Here is an 18136-nt window from a genome sequence, read left to right on the forward strand (position 1 = left end):
TGCCACATGTTCCCCTGCCTCAGTTGCTTTTGAAGCATTGAAGCAAGGACACTGGGAATTTGACAGGATTCAGAGAGCCACTGGGATGAATGGAGGTAGTTCATGTGTTCCTAAACTGTTAAACGCTCCATTGCCACCTTAGGCTATATGGTGGATAAATGTAGGTGGGACTACACCCCTTTGTAGTTGGAAGGCTATTTTTAGCAAATTCTTAGACCTGAAATGTAGCATTTTTTCACTATGAGTACGTCTTAAACCCCTGACACTGAAGAAGGTGCCCACTCACAAGATAAAGGCTTGCTGCTTATCACTGATAAGTATGTCACTTATCGCCAAACATGCCAGTGCACTTTAAAATGCCTGCTTAAGTACACTGACACATTTTAATGACAAAAAAATCAAAGTTTTCAGAATTTCAAAAGAAGCTGTATTAATGACAGCCTTAATACGCTGGGAACTGCGGACTGACAGTGGCAGGTAACAGTGTTCTTATCCCAAAGCAGCACAGAGTACAACTGGGATGACATACTGCTTTCCTCATCCAGGTATTGCCTCAAATTGCAGCTAGTGCTGGAAATGCTGACATGTAACTTTCTGGATGTTGTGTTTACCATACCCACATTTTAAAGTTATGCAGGGTCATTCCTATTATATGTGTAGAGAGAAACTAAGTGATAATACCATTCCAGGGGAACTACATTTTCTTTATTATGGTCATATTTTTACCTCTGATGCCACTTAAATCGTTCCTATAAATGGTGCACTCTAATTCTATTTATCCCCTAATGAAAATACCTGAACAATCCCATGCAGGGGCTCAAGGGAGTGTGTGGGTGTATAGGAGAAGTTATCCTCAGACAACTGAATGGTAGAGGAGTAATTTATCATTTTTTTGAACGGTAAGTGTCCTCCATGGATTTACTCTCTTTGATTCTGCAGTTTTAAGAGGGTATCTCATTTTTGTTGAATAAAAGTGCAGGTCAGAAAAATGCAAATTACAGGAAACAGGTAAAAATGGGACTATCTTCTGAAAACTGTAGGAGTACTATAAAAAAGCTTTTGAAAGGTAATGATAAGGAATTTATATTCAATCAGTTTTGGAAGTAAACAATAACAAACTCATCTGTTTATCGACTGCTGAATGCCAAACCGTTCTGAATACTGTAAAACAGAATTAAACAAATAAAAAAACCCTTTATACGGTCTCTAAGAAGAAAATGAGGTTATCTATTCAAAAGTGGGAGAAAAAATGATTAGAAGGAAAAGAAGTACACGTAAAGCTATGGCTGGCTGTAACTGAATAAGCTTTAGGACTGAAAAAAGACTGTTTATAAAACCTGGGAAGAGTGAATTAAGATGTATTTCAGTTGAGTGATTGGAGGCAACTGGTTATAGGCAAGATAAATCACTCCTGGACCTCAGAGTGATTTTGAAGACCAGTTTTCCAGCATGATGTAGTCCTAAAATCACTCACTATCTCTCTTTTACACTGAATGTTCCTCTGTTAGGTCTAAACCCAAGCAGCCAATGCAGCGCTGGCATCCACGTGTGTGACTTGCTTAACCTTTGCTGTGAGATTCAGAGACAGGCACGTAAAGGCACCACAGCTCTGAAAGGGCTGGTCCCACAAACACATCTCATGCACTTTCAGACTCCACTGAATTCAGTCGTAATTCTCTCCAAAAACGTTATCAAGAGGAAGAAATGATTCTCCAGTTTTGCATATTAGCACGCAAGGGGTTACAGCGCGCACTCAGGAATTGCTTTCTTCAGCCTGTTTGGGTTCAAACCCTCACCTCCCGTTCCTCATTCCTCCCACTGAAGCCTGGTGACTGTGCGGGGAGAGATGAAAGATTCCCAGAGTCAACAGGAGAATAAACAAAACCAACCCCCTTTTGCTCGGCCAAGACTGGAAGCAGGGCTGAGATCCCAGGGCTCTCATTCCCGCAGTTTTGGGAAGTTCCTTTCAAGCTCTTTCATTTCTTACAAGGGTGCAATCCTGCATGCCTACCTGAGATGAAACTTCTGTCTTCCTCAAATATTCCCCAGGAGTTCTGTTTTAATAAAACTGCGGTGGCACTACCTGAAGTGGAAGAAGTTGTACTGCATACAGAAAAGGTTATATATATATTAAAAAATATGACGCCCTTTATGATGATGTTCATGTTGCTCAGGAGGGAGTAAGTAGTTCCCATCTCAGTTTGTCAGACTTTATGAGCAATAGATTTGTCTGCTTGAATAGAGAGAATAATAAGAACAAGATCAGGCCTAGACTCTTTTAGTCATATTAGAAAAATACTCCAAAACAACCTAAATGAAAAATATCTATAGCTCTGAGTGACACGATGTTCATGCAACAACTTTTACATTAATTAGCATCCTTAAATTTGTTACAGAGTGCACTTCATTTTATCTATACCCAGCACTGAGGCTGCCTTTCTAAGGCAGGGTGGTCCATCTCTGGTTTGTAACTACAGATTTGCAGCATGCACATGAACAACTGCTGAGATATTTAGTGGATTATCACATGAAGTGCATAATAAATGACCAACCACATGATGCTCATTGTTAAAAAGCATGATTTAAATATATGCTAAGAAATGAACTTCAGCCAGTTCTTAAAAAAACTTGCTCGCACCTAATTTTAGTTAGTAAAGAACAGCTATAGTTTATTTTACTGAAGGAAAATATATGTCATCTGCTTGACTTACAGAGAAGTCTGATATGCAAACTACTCTGGGTTTCTGTGGTAAAATGCACTACGTGAGACATAGCTAGCCAAAAGTGCTAATAATTTAAAAGGGATATAATAGCATCCACATGAGTTAACCTTTAATATTACTGAAAATGAAACAGTATGCCATATGAGTAATTATTAATTATATTCATGGTAATTATGAAGCTGAGTAACTACTAACACCGTGTCATTGAACAGACTGTTGCAGGGAAAGAAATATTGAATAAGCACAGCAATACTAAACATCTACATTATATAAATGAACTCATTTTGCACACAGATTTAATAACAGAAAAAGTAAAAAGGGACCTTGATAATCTTTGATATACCTGAGAGGGCAATAAAAAATTATCCTAAACTGTACAAAGGTTTCTGAAAATAAAGGAAGAGCAGGAGAGAACAAGGGAAATGGATTACTGTTCGGGTTAGGGACGATCAGAATAGAAACAATATTGTAAGATGCAAAGCATCAAAAGCTTTCTCTGACAAAGTCAATATGAGTTTTTATAAAATGATTTTAATTTAATCAGCATAATCTTTCTTACAATTAGTAATTCCGTATGGAAAGTCAGCAATAAAGTCCTTTTATAGAGAGGAAATTTTTTTAAGATTTACTGGCCATTTAATTTTTATAAAATAAATCCTCCCTTTCATAGTTGAAAGCATGCAGGCTGTATTGTCCTACACACACGCCTCTCTGAGCTTGCCAAAGTGCTCCTTCATGTTTGCTTTAATGCAATCCAACTCTTCTCACCCAAATGTGAGTAAGCCTAGCACATAGCAACGTTTTTATTCTACATGAAAACAATCGTATATCACCATGTGACAGACAGTACCTGGCGTTTTACTGTTCTTCCTAACTCTGCCATGCTTCTGTAAGAAGGGAGCTCTGGGCTCTGCTGAAGGAATCAAGGCAGAGGCAAGCACTTCCACATCCTAAATTTTCTTCTAAGAAACCTGGGCTTTTTTTTTTTTCCTCGCCCAATTTTAATATGCCTTTGGGTATTTAGCTGCTCCCTACATGAGAAATTCTAGGCAGGTTGACCTCGAAATCGTAGTTTTCTGTCCTAATCACTTCATCTGCTCTTATTCTATAGTAACAATGTACGTAAAATTCTTTCTCTCACATCTGTGTATATATCTGTGGGTGTGAAAGAGGACAAGAAAGAACATGGATACATGATGTCTTTTTAGATCACGTGTGGATTTTATGCAGTAGTAAAATGTGTGTGATATGGCATAATACGTAGTTTCTGAAACATCCAATAGACACCAGAAGTCCTCTTTTGAAAATGTATTTGACAGGCAGTATGCAAACCACTGCTGTGAGGCAGAACATACTCCCTACAAGATGCCTCTACAGGCCCTTTTGAGGAGCTTCGTGTACTGGGTATTTATAGGAAATAGAAAGAAATTACGAACCACCTAAGTTTTGGAGAGGGAAAACAGGAGGATTTTAGTTGGACAGGGACATTTTCATCAAGACTAAATAAATCAATACAAACTACTGATATAAATTAGTATATTAAAAACAGAGTGAAAAAGAAGGCTATTCATTAGAAGAAATGGCAATTCAATTTGGCAATTACTAGAAGAATTATCAGATAACTGAATTGAAAGGAAACCTCAGAGATTCACACGGTATTGTTCCCATCAGAAGTGACTTTTGCATTTATTCACAATAAAAGGTAGTTATTGATCCTTTCCTCAGCCTGACATGTACCTGCTTGCATCTCTGTCCTCCACTTTACGTCTCTGTGATTCTGTCATTTTGAGAGATGTTAAAGTTTCTAAAGGAGCCGCCTGGGTTTGACCTGTCCTGAGCCCTGCACCGCTGCATGCTGCCCTGTAGGTTCAGTGTTGCCTGAAGATACGGGACCTATGGAATGAACAGAGTTTCACTGCAGGTGGGAACCACACGCTGTGGTTCGTGTGCCTGGGAAGAGTCGCTCTGAGGAGAGCGGGACTCGGGCTGATACTGCTAGCTCTGACACCGGTCCGCTGGTGGGAGGTTGTCCATTTCTCCCTCTCAAAGACTCCCATGCATCTGATTTCTGCCTGCAGCCACCCAAAGTCTTCGCTCGCTGGGAAAGCCTGCCGGCTCCATTTATTGTCACGGATGGAAGGATCCACGGGCTGCTCTCAGCGAGAAGACGTAAATAGCAAGGCCGGGTGAAGAACGAGGGAGTGCGGAGGCACAGTGAAGGGTCCGGGGAAGGCAGCGGTGTGGGAGTGCCCCAGGTGAGGAACCACCAGACAGACCGTCAGGAGGAGGATGGGGAGGGCAGGAGGCAGCTGAGAAAAGCTGTGAGCAGCACAGCGCAGCACAGCACAGCACAGCACCGAGAGCTCATGTGATGTGACAGAGGCTACGAGAGAAGTATGACGAGGCAAATGAACTTAAGGGATGACAGGAGACCATCGCATTTGAAGGCTGGTCATACGACGGCAATATCTGGGGGGGAGGGCAAGAGAAGGTAGATTGAAGCCCTACCTGCACCAGGGTTGCAGAGATGGTAAATAGCAATGATCAAATAGGCTGTACTTCAAGTTATTCCGAGTTTGAGAGCTTCAAATGTGAACTGTGTTAATAGTGAGATATGCAAGTTAAAGTGTGGGTCTGCCTTGTAAGGTTCATTTTAACAATTTAGGTTAGAAATACCAAGGAATGCTTATTTTTTCTCATCTACTCTTGTAAGCACTGTTTTTCTATTACACTGCAGATAACAGTGTCCTTAACAGCCAATCACATATAAAATAAGTATGAAAAAGTAGAGTCGAAGCCGGGAACAAAAAGAACTGCCCTCATACATGAGGCAGAACTTATGAAACAGGTAGAAAGTTTCTACCACAAAAGAAGGTTTCCACATAATGATATTTAGTGCATAGAGATTAGTGCTATATGACAATTACCTATAAAAAATTGGAGAGATGCTTAATATTGCCATTAAGACCAGATTCTATAGACACTGCATTATATTTACAAAGGAAAAAGACCCTCCTTGCAGTCCAACAGCTGATTTAAAACAGCTAAGCTTTCAAATGCTGAGAACGATTTTTCAGTCAGCTGAGATTAAAGTCCCTAGCAAGATTAATTGTAGAGTTGGGATTAAGAGATTTTATAAATCACTCAAATTCAAAAATAAAGCTAGCAGAGTACTAGGATAATGATAGATATATCCATATTGTATCAGCTACAGCTGAATTGAATTGACACTGTAATAGACTGAATGCAGTCAAATATGAGAGTAGAAGTTATTAATAAAGATTATTCTTTATGAAAATGCAGACACCACCGCAGTGACAATTCCTGAGGGGAAAGTTCTCCTGGAGAGCATTCATTTTTCTACAAACACCTGTATGAAAGACCCTGGTATGGCTTCCTGATTTGTCAAGGCTTCCTGTCCCGGAGGGACAGTATGCAGGATAATGAAATTACTCCCCTTCCTTCAATAATGATAGTGAACATAATGATGCAGTGTTAATTTGTTGTTATGGCTAAACTTTAAAGGATCAGATCAAAAGTTTGCATACTTGGGTAACTCACCAATTTCTTACGTGGACTGAGGACAGAAATTGAGCTGAAATTCTTTCTGTCAGATCAGGCTGCCTAAAAGATGTGATACCTCCTAGTCATATACATGTGTGTGTGTGTGTGCATATAAGTATATATACACATGTGCACCCACAGATTAGCCCCCCCCCAGCCAAGAGACATCTATCTATGTCTAGCTATATATCCCATTCAATACCCCAAAGAAAGAGAAAGAGCAAGAGAGAGAGAGAGAGCTTTCCTTTGTTAAAGCCAAGGGGCAAAGTGTCTGAATCCATTAAGGATGAAAGGAAGATAGTTAGCAGGAAAAAGAAATCTCAAAGGTATTTCTAAAAATGGTTGAGGGGTCACTGAGGCACTGGAGAAATGTAAGGTTATTTCCTTGGCAGGCCATCTAAGTATTTTTATTCATTTCTTTAAGTGGCTGCTCTGAACAGGGCACAGCTTTCTCTGTTCTTCAGCTCACTGCACCACAAGGGAGATGCTGTATTTTGGGGCTGAAGTGAAACCTCACCTTGTGACCAAGACTGAAGCCTCAGCAGCATCTGGCCTTTAGCAGAAGGTGAGGTCACATCCACATCTACGCCTCGCTTTGTCTGTTCCATACCTTCCTCCTGTCTGGCATCTCATAAAACCAACGTGATACTTAGGATGCAGCTGAAAAGAGAACGGCGATTCTGCAGGCTGCCTGCTTTCTTGCTGACTCAGCCAACTGGGTGCTCAGCTAATTTCCGCAGTGCTACAGAAGCTTCCTCACAGTGGAGGCGAGGAAGTATTTTTAATTGATTAGAGCCTCCCAGAAAGCCAAAGCTAATTTGTCAGTTCTCAGATGAGCTGTTCTAAAAATCATGTTCTCTGGTTGTAGAGATAAACTGGAGTTAGGCAGGGATGGCCCTCCATCACTCCTATTCAGGCTGCATCAGTCACACGTAGATAAACTTTTTTGGGGAAGAACAACTCCCTCCTTTGCATGAGTGTGCTGCAGTTGTGAGTGAAGCCAAATGCCATTGATTTAAAAGGAAAGCAGAGCTGAAAGGGTCAGTAACCTCTGGCTCGGAAAATCTGGAGTCCAGTTTCAAGGCATAAGACAAAGTTCGAAAGACTGAAATTGACTTCAAAGGGGGAAAAAATGAATATCACGACCCCAAATTATACTCCGACTTACCACATGGTATATTCCGTTTTGGTGAAGAATAACTTAGTTTGATATTATGCTTATGGCTTAACTTTAGAGAGACACTGACAGGTAAGGACAGACAAAAAGAACCAGACAGACAGACCTGCAGGGGAAAGACTGGTTGGTGCAGACTGGAAGGGAAGACTGATGGCAGTGATGCTTGGCTATACAAAATGAAGAATGTGAACTGGACCACACGGTATAATTAGAGGATGTAAAGAATAGAGATAAAACTTTAAAATCTTAAGGGGATGTGATGTTGAAGGCTACAAAGGTGTAAAAACTGAAGAAATACATAAAAATGAAAGTTTTGGATAGATACTTTTTCTTTGTTTAAACAAAACCTGAATGAATGAGTGATTCAATTTCTTCTACGTGATAAGGTGGCAAAGCAGGTTAACTATCTAGAAGAAATGAAAATTACTTTATACATTTGTTAAAAAACCCCCAAATATAGGCCAAACATCTTTTCTTCACGTGCGAATGTGCTCTCAGATGTTTAATTTTATTTTAGTTAATGTTTTCCAATATGCAGCAAGGTACCAAATGATCAGAATAGGCATCAACATTGTTTATAGAAGGAATCTGGATCCTTTAGAAAACACAGAGAACTTTGTATAATACAAAGCAAACAATGGTTACACCACGAATGTATTTTAATAATAATAATAAAAAGATATTTATCCAGAATCTACTTTCAATATATTTTTCTTATTTTAAAAATTATTTTACCATTCCCAACATCCATGTGCAACATACACATGCACGATAACAGACTCCATAACATCTGAGCATAGATAAGGAAAAGGGATTGTGGAAATCTTTCTGCAGATTTTAATACACTTTGGATTAGGCCCTTTAACAGTAACTATGTTAACTGATATGGGCATTTGCCTTTGGAACCTCAGGCTGGGTCAAGTAATTGCATCTGGGAAATACAGTTTCTGTTTCTTCCCCGGTCTTTTGCGGTCACATTTTTGGAAGATCAATTTTGACAGTACTCATGTAAATGTTTCCTTACTTCATAGTAAAAGAGGGATGAAAATGGCCCACAGAAATCTCAGGAGTAATGTATGAATTCAATCATAGCGAGAAATGTGAATTAGACCCTTTCTGCTATGTACTTACAGGGAGGTAATCTTGCCAACACTCAGGAATACATTTTATGTCTTTCTCAGTACATTCCACAGTCTTGTACTTTATCTCTAGATTTTTTAAGATGATAAGGAGTGGGACTATACTCAGAAAAAAATCTAGGATGATCTATTCCCATAACCCTAGGACCCATGATTTTGAGAACAGCACCAAGTATCACAAATCTTGTGGTGAAGTAGAAGAGATGTCAACATGCAGTGACACAGATAGCACTGTATTGTGAGGCCATATGTTACATTCCACGTACTCACTACCTTTCTTTTGCTAGAAATTAGCCTGTGGAGAACATATTTAACCACCATTTTCCAACACTACCGACTGGCAGCAGCTTCCTTATGACAAGCAGTCATCTTCCCACTCTGCTTTATTCAAAGGATTTCCCAAACTATTTTACCTCTGAATCAGTTTCACAGGGTCTGGAAAATAGGTGTAATGAAATAGCAACCGTTTGAGAGATCCTACAGCATGACTGAAAATAGGGGTCATTTACAACAGTAGACAAAGTAAATAGAATGAGAATCCATGTGTACAAAATACGCTAGCAACATAGTTGGTCATATCTGACATTAGTCACCTGTGCACATGTACTCATTACTGTCTTTCAGATAACAATTTCCCTCATCATAAATACTGGCCTTTTAGTAATACAATAGGGCATCATCAACTCTCTCATCCTTTATCAAGCAGTACATTTTCATGTGATTTATATGCACACATTTCTTACAATGACAATTGGCATCAAGATAAAGGCAGACAAAAAGATCTGTTACAAAGCAGGACAAGAACCACCTCTTTGCTTGATATTTCATTAATAAGCAATGCACAGCTGCATTACTCATATCTCAAAATAATACAGTCACCAAACATAACTGAGTGTGGTTTGAAAAAATCTTTACCTCGTGGTGAAACAGCAAACTGGACCTTCACCTTCTCTTTTAAAAGGATGCCTATTGCATATATTGCCTCAAGACTCAACAGATTCAACAGAGAGAATGACAAAAGATATCCCTCCAACTTGTATTTCACATCTAGTTCTTTACATATTAGGTTTGGATCTCTTTGAGAACTTCAAGCTCCATTTTATACTCAATAAATCCATTTAGTGAATATGCCAATATCCCCTAAAAAATATAATTTTAATTTGCTGGTGGACTGAATGTAACCATTGCATTACAGCTACTACAAACAGACTAAGCCCAGCAAAGAAGCAAACAAAAGGGTCCTGTTAAGACGGACCTTGTATAGCAAGTAAGAAGTCTGGACTGGCATGGGCTGGGTGGGAGGCAGGAAGACTAGGGCATCACCCCAGCTCAGCGTGCCCAAAACTTTAGCTAACTGAAGAAGAAGTTATAAAGTTTCAAATTCTTTCTTCACTGTGTAATCACAGTTACCTAATCAGAAAATGTACAGTCAGCAAGGTGTACAACCCCTGTAAGACTTGTCATTGACCTCAAAGCTTCCCTAAACTGGAACACTAAAAGCGGGAAACAAAGTTAGACTACCTCTAATACTGCTATACTGACCCATCTTTAGGCGACTGGCTGGGAAAGTCCAATTTACAGAATGACAAGTACTTTGAATTCACATCTCTCATTCTTTTATTAAAACTTTTCCTGATAATATCAATGTTAACTACTATAAACATTACTACTGTGGCATTAAAATTCTGTTTATAAAGACTTCTCTTTCAATAGCGTACTCACGGTAATCAAATAGGAATCAGCTACTCTCTCTTTTAATGCAATACCTTTCTATTATAGACCAGTGTGGCATACCAACCCTTTCACAAATGTGTCAAAAAGAAGGTAAATATTTTTGCTCCCATAGCTCCTCCTGGGGAGCTGTTCTAGACCCTCACTCTCCACACTGGCAAGGTGTACAATTCACCTCTTTTCACTTTGTTTCATAAAAGACAGGCCCATCAATTTACTTGATTCTATTAACAGCCCTGTGGGGTAAATTTTCCCAGTTTCTGTTCCTGTTAGCGAACATGTATGTTAAGAATTGCATTCAGTCTTCCAGATAAGGTCTTGCAAGTGTCTTTATATGACATTGGTAATTCCTTATCTCTACAGGTGATGCCAGAGGATGCATGTGGCAGTACATCCCGCCCCCCCCATCCTGCCAGCAGGAAATGAAACTTCTCCAGGAAGGGAGAAGGGGAAGGAAACCCTGGAGGCTGCAGGTTGAAATTTGAACTGGCCAGTCGAGATGCGCCAGGTACACCGAGGTGACCCTCCTGGCCAACAGGATTCAATGACCACAGGTCAGATTCGATGGGGGTATAAACGGGGTCCCGCCGGAGGACACGTTGGCAGTCCTCCTCGGAGCAGCGGGTCTGCAGTCGGGGACTCCCCCTCGGGTCAGGGCACCGCCCGAGGTAACTCCTCGAGGGAGAGAGCCCTCAGCTTTTAGGTGAGTGATACGCGCGTTTTGAGCCATCACTTTAAATCTTGGGAATTCTTAAGTCGGCCGTGTAGTATTAATTCTCTTTACATCATTGAGCCTGTGGTTTTATTAAATGTTACCGGACTTCTAACTAACTTTTGCTGAAGAATAAATCTGAGTTTTAACACCTGTTGGATTTGGTTAGTCGTGCATCCGTAACAATGCATCTTAGGAGTGTATTTGCCTTTTTTATAGATGCATTAGATGGGTGGTTTGTAATAATCCTGTGATCACCCAATAAAGCCTCATTTTGACACCCTCCCTCAATTATTGCTACTGGTTATCGATGCCACTCTGCACTACCGCAATTCATCCCATTTCTGTTTTTCCAGTCTTCATAATCACTAGATTTTTCCTGTTTGACATTCTGAGCCTATTCGACCATGGTAATGACTGGCCACCTTTGTGTTGTTAGTGGTTAGCGTCATTATTGACAGCATTAGAAAATGAATCTGTAAGGAATTCTGTAAATCTCTGTCTTTCACTCCAGTTTCTTGCCTTTGCTGCTGTATTTCCACATTCTTCCAGAAAACTGATGTAAAGCAATTACTTATAACTTCATGAACAATAGTGTATCTTGCACCTGCAGAAGTAATTTATACGGGGTACTGCAAAAGGTGCATATTTTTGTCAGACTGCCACAGACCCCTGATGAATGATATGGGTCAATAGGAAAGATTAAATATCTCCAGCTGCTTATAAAGGGGTACAACTCCAATATAAATGCCTTCATATTAGAAACAAATCCAAATCAAACAAATAACTGCTGGAAATTATGCAACCATTTGCTAAATAAATCCGTATCCATCCAGCTATACCAGCAACATGCAGGCAAACTTTAGGCAGTTATTTAAATTCTTCACATCCAAATACTCAGTTTAAATATTCATTATTGCCTTGAAAGTTTTATAGTTCATCCTACAATGATATACCAACATACACATTAAAAAATATCACGAGGACTCCTAACAGACTGTTAATATCCTCCTACTAACCTTAGGTGGTTTAAAAGGATAATCCGGTGAAAAGGTAATGTCAAGGAAGAAAACTCCACCTTCATATACAGACCCTGGAGGCCCCAGTATAGTTGACCTCCATTCATAAATGTTGTCTCCTTTGGGTCCAGCACTAAAATAGAAAACAAAAATATAACATAATAACAACATATAATCAAGAATATACTGCATCAGTTACACTCTACTAGTAGTATCACTGATTTTGCAGTAACACTACAAGTTAAAATTGTGTATAGCATTCATTAAGTTAGTCCTGGATAAAACATGTAACTGGTGTCCTAAGCTCTGTCAGCGAAGTGATATATTCAGCCAGGATGAAGTATTAAAATCACATTATAAATTATTCAAATAAGCACAGAAAAATTCCCGACTGTCTTATGTCAAATATTTTAGTGGGCAGATGTGAAGTATTTACAGTGCAAGGATACAGAGACTTTGCTGAGATGTCTTGTCACTGTCTTGCCTCACAAGCCATCCTATTTTCACTTATCTCCTCATCCACCTACCTCATCAGTCAGTAGCAGTATAATTACACACATTATTATACAGCACAGACTGTACTAAAGACTGAGCAGGGTACAAACGACCTTGCAGCTGCACTTTCTAAGTTACTAACCTAAGGTCTCCAGTCACTAGTACAGAAGGCTGCTTTCCTCTGCAATTGTTACTCTACCTTAAAAATATTATAAACAGGAAGTGGGTTAAACTGTTGGGTTATGTTAATTCAAAGTCCTCTTTTAAAAACACAGTACTGAAACAATATTTAAAATGTACAAAACATAATCCTGTATGTGAAACAAGAAAAATCTTTCACCCACACAGTCAATTCTTGACAAAATCTAATTAAAAACTAATAAAAGTTCTTGGACATGACTCTTCCAAAAGCCAACACAGCCTCCTTTCATACAACATAATGCTTGTCCATAGAAACACATATTTTACTCAGGGTGGCCTCTTAAGGAATATGAAGATTTCTTTTTTGGTTCACAGCCTGCTGATACCAGTCACTGATACAGGACCTGAATTTTAATTAGGATCAATTGGGATGGTGACTTCTAGATATCTGATTAATATTTTTCAGAGGAAGGCAGTGCTGGTAGATATTTCAAATAAGTGACGTGGTATTGTCTTAAGGCATTTCTTGTGAAACAATTCTTGTTACGTTTGCAATAAAGATTTCCACAGCATGCGAGGGTTTGTGAAATAACGCTGTGTGTACAACAGATGAAAGCTCTTGGCTATGCTCCATGCCTCACAATGTACCCAAGGCATACAATTATTATACGACATCATGTCATGTTCACTGCTCAACTATTCATTTTGTTCACTGAAAGTTAATAAAACCCTCTTTCACCTGAAATTCCTTGGGCTCCCTTCATTAAAACTTCTGACTGCATGATTCCCTGCATATAACTGCGTGACTTAGTACTGCACAGTGTACTTCATTAGTCATGGTACCTACATCAATTTTCTATAATAGCTGTTAATGCTTCTTGGCTTTACAAACTACATGCTTTCTTAACAAAAATGGGTTACAGAGACTATAACATTATGGAACATTCATTTTCTATCGGCCATAGTAACAAAACTAGCAATTGTTTTAAAGATAAAATCTGGCTTTTTAAGTGTCACAATAGCAGAAGTGTTGCCATCCATATTTCACAGTGTCTATAATACATCAGGTTGCTAGCTGCCAAACAAATTTAATTTACCCAGTTCTCAGTTTGCATTAACCTTTGAATAATAAAGCACAGCTGAGACTGCTGTAAGAAACAAACCAGAGAATGAATAATTAAAAACATCTCCACTGCCTTTAGAAAGACCAATCCCGAGTCAACAGGGAAGGTTTAATTGTGACTGAACTAGGCATTAAGGGGCTAATTGAACTCTTTATAAGCCCAAATGAATGTGGTCCTACATCAGTGCTAAGGTATACAAGGTTCACAGAAAGTAAAACCCTTAAAAAAAATAATCAGACAATTAGTTCAAATGGAAAAGGGGCAGTCTAAAACGTACATGAAAAAAAGCCCATAATATGTGAAGGAAATCCTTTCCCATTTTCTGTAGAGAAATGTTCTAATACTTGGAGAAGCAATGACTCAGGTGATGCCAGCAGGTTAAAATGGAAGTGATATAAACGTCGATCCCAGAGAAATGGTTGGAAAAAGCAAGTAACAAAAGCAAGCCCTGTCTTTTTTAGACCTTATTTAGCCAGGAGGGGATGGTTGGGCCCTTTCCGGGTTTGAGCGAGGCTCACTTTTTTGATCAGAACTCTCTCTGATAGTGGCATTTTCATAACGTATATTATTTTTATTTGTTTTGCCTATTTATTTAATTGCATTAACATTTGAAATGAGCAGTCATTAATTAGAATAGTTGGAAAATGCTCCATCTGCCAGTTGAACTGTTTCGGCACGTCCAGCTACAAGCCCAGCCTGATCACATTCTGAGGATGCTGATTAACATTAATTGAAGGTTTTCTTTGCAAATGAGAGATGAAGCTTTATTAAGTATTATTATTAATTTGAAGAATAGCTTGAATTGTATGGAGTGTGGGAAGACTGCTGTTATTGATGCTGCCTGTTAGAGTGCTTGCTGGCAGCGAGGTTGTTCAGCCGATGTAAAATACCGATCCATGTGCACAGGCAACAGCTGGTATTAAGGGCAACAGCATGCACAAGCATAACGTTTTTTCACTTGCACATTAATAATACAGAAAGTTTGACAGGTGTATTATCTTTGTTTTCCTTCTTTCCTAATTGTTAAGCCTTTTATTTATCCACATTATTGGCAACAAGAACGACGACTCATCAGGCTTCACCAGAGAAAACTCCCATATGTGCAAGACCTCAGCCAGAGCCTTATTCTATAAGGTTTATAATGCAAGAGGATTTAATTGCCCTTCTCTCTACATGGATATCTGCCCAGCACACTGAAGCCCAAATGTTTTACATTCAGTATGATTTATATTCCAGCTCTATCAATGTTACTGGCAACCAAACCACAGATCTCAAAGAAAGCAAACCAAACATCTCAGTGCCTGAAGTTCTGTTATCTTTGGAAGGACAGATTCAGATGTGCACCCACTCGGCAAAGGGCAGGCTAAATCTGTCTTGAACTCAACTGACCGAGGGCCGGAGCAGAGGTGTGCTGTCTGCTACTAACCTGCTGCTAAATCAGTCGGCTTCAGGGCAGAAATAACGGTGGCGGTGGCAGCTCCGCGTGGAAGTGGCTGAACAATAAGGATAAGGCGGTCAGGAGAAGGACAAGTCTGCTGTCAGACCAAGCAGCACAGCCTCCCGGTTTGAGCCCTGGTGCTGAAACCCTAGTGAACCTGCAGGATGAGGCAGTGACGGAGCCCAGCGAGAAGCACGCGGTGCGACTCTGGAGCTGGCACTCCCCACGCTTCCAGCATGATCGCCCAGGTGGAATTTGTAGCATGGGACCGAGGAGGTGCAGCTGAGCATAAAGGCCCTGGAGACCTGAAGTTATCAATGGCTTGTCAAGAGCTAGCTCTCTGCTGTCACTATGCCCCTATAGCTGATGAGACGCTGCACAGAATATTGCCTGGTTTACCCGCTGCGGAGGCCTTGCTCACTGGAAGAGCTGGGGTGGATGGACATGGAGCCAGCCTTCTTCCTCTTCCAGAATGTGACATCAGTACGGGTGTATGAAATTCAGGACAAAGGAGTCAAGACATGTAAAACAGTCTCCTTTGCATTTCACTCTCCTTTGCCTCTCCTTACATATTTTAGTTCTGCCACTGCTTCCTACATACATACTTGCAGGTGAAATGTATGCCCATCAGTTACAGTTAGTAGCAAAATACTTTAAATGCTACTATAACTGAATTCATTTTGCTTTAAATATGCTTAACGCGCTGAGTTCTTTCTATTCCCTCAACATGTTTTAGGCAGGCAGTCACTTGAAAGTAGTGCTGCTAAAAACTGCTTGGCGAGTACAATCCATTATAAACACCAAGCCTTCCCTGCATTTAGAATATCCTGAAATATTAAAATTTAAAATGATGTATTAGGAGAGTTGTGTGAGAACAACAGCATCTATGAGACATACTAGATGAAAACCTATCTGGAGAAGTTATGAAAGTACAGTTGATTTTTAGTTTTATCAGAGCTGCAATTTGTATAAAAATTTATTCAACTTCCAGAGAATACCGCCCCCCCCAAAATGCAGAAATTCAAAGAAACAACAGTACCCCATGTTTATCAAGGAGTCATATGGAATAAATTAGTCAAAATAATATTATTATTTTCTAACCTAACTTATGTTTCTTGATGAGGGATCCCCTACTTCCCCAGAGCCTGTAACTGGAGGTAGCATAACCTTACACTGTAGAAAATGAGGGCTAGTTCAATGTCTTCCCTCCCATTCTTGGTTTCTGAATCTTGCTGGTATCCACATTTAAAGTGTAACTGTACTCTTTAACACAAGGGAAAGGCAAGTCTATAGCACAAACCAAGGAAGTAAGAAAAGGAATTGTAACTTAAATTGCCTTCTAGTTCCGACACGCTAATGGTGTGTGTGGGGAAGCGATCAGGCCAAATAAAACAGGAAAGCGAGACGGCTGGGAGGCCTTCCCATTCCTCAGGACTCAGAAAGAAATGGAAAGATTCTTCTGGACTGGGTGAGTTTAAGTTAATTTTTATCCTCATCCTTTATTGCAGGTCAGAATAAAGCAGGACCAGGATATTATACAAACTTTGTCCACGAAGTTACTTTCCATGGCATTGTCTATGGCAATTCATTCTTATTACTGCATTACCTAATCTAAATTGCCTTAGCACACAGAAAACCACATCAGAACTGGGGTACTCCTGCACTGGGTGCAGTCCATGGAGGATGTAGACCCTCTCAACTAACTGCAGTAACATACGACAGCAGAAAGCAGAGGGGTACACCCAAGCCTCTTCCTTTCCTTTTATTACAGAGAGCCTTGACTTTACTATTTAAGAGATTACCCTCTGAGGAGAGAAGCTCACCACAGAATTATCTCCATTTATAAGACATACAACAGTTTTTCTTACAATCCTGTTTCTTGCACATCTAACAGTTATGCTGGAGAAGATCCTGCCTCTAGCTGCCCTCTGTGAATGCTTCTGGGAAGCCAGTTGCCCAGCCAGCAAAGTGGATACAAAAGTATTGGAAGATTGGCAAAATAATTTAAGAGCACAGCTGGTGAGGGAAGAGGATGGATGTGACAAAACAGAAGACTGCAGATTCAGTTTTCAGTGAGATACGTCTCGTGAGAAGCTCATACGAATCTCATTAAAATAAACCCAGTACATACCTCTGCTCTCTGTTTTGAACATGGTGCCGGTACTGAAACTGGTCCTAAGCAAAAGCATTGCTTTGGTCTGTACCACAGATGGGGGCTGTCCCCGTGCTTGGGGACAGCCGCGAGACCAGCAGTGGGGCTGTGCTGGCAAAGCGGCTGATGGGTAATCTCAGACTGGAAGAAGTCAGTCAGCAGGAGCTACGCTGACGCTAACATCACCCGGTGACTCAGACCCACCTGCGCACCCAGCCCAGCCCTGTCCAACAAAATGCAAAACCAGAGCCATTGAGGAGCATTGGCATCACAGCTCCGTGAGCAACCACAGTTCTCAGCCCGCCTTTCTCACTGTTGTGTGCCAGTGCCTTTGGAACAGATACAGACAGTGCCAGCAGCACCGGTCATCTGCTGAATTTCTTCTGCTCTTCTCCCAGTTCTCTCCCCTCTCCATTCTGGAAGCCCACCTGATCCACCACCTCTTGAGCCTTCACCCTTTCTCTTCCCTTGTTACTGACAGTTCTTCTTCGTAGAACCTGTATTTTCTATCTTCTGCTTGAGGGTGGTTTCCCTCCCACCCCCTCTCTGTATGGTGATAATTCATTGCTCCTTCTTCATGGTGCATGGAGGATCCTTCCTCCCTTCAGGTACATGCAGAAACCCCTCCTCTCAACATCCCCTTTCTTTTTCTCTCATCAACAGCCATCAACACATCCCGCTATTTTTCACCTTTCTCCAGAAAGGAGGAGGGGGTGGAAAA

At 40.4% G+C, this 18136-nt stretch overlaps 1 protein-coding gene across 4 annotated transcripts in view; it reads right to left on the reverse strand.

The window, feature by feature from the left end:
• Positions 1-18136, reverse strand: part of LOC128146681 (ubiquitin-conjugating enzyme E2 E2) — a 220864-nt gene that overhangs the window by 27137 nt on the left and 175591 nt on the right. For all 4 annotated transcript variants that reach the window (XM_052798262.1, XM_052798261.1, XM_052798264.1 and 1 more), the window contains exon 4: positions 12066-12198. In XM_052798262.1, the coding sequence (XP_052654222.1) occupies positions 12066-12198 (133 nt within the window). The remainder of the gene's footprint in view (positions 1-12065; positions 12199-18136) is intronic.

This window comes from Harpia harpyja, chromosome 1 (genome assembly GCF_026419915.1).
Source record: "Harpia harpyja isolate bHarHar1 chromosome 1, bHarHar1 primary haplotype, whole genome shotgun sequence".
Taxonomy (NCBI): domain Eukaryota; kingdom Metazoa; phylum Chordata; class Aves; order Accipitriformes; family Accipitridae; genus Harpia; species Harpia harpyja.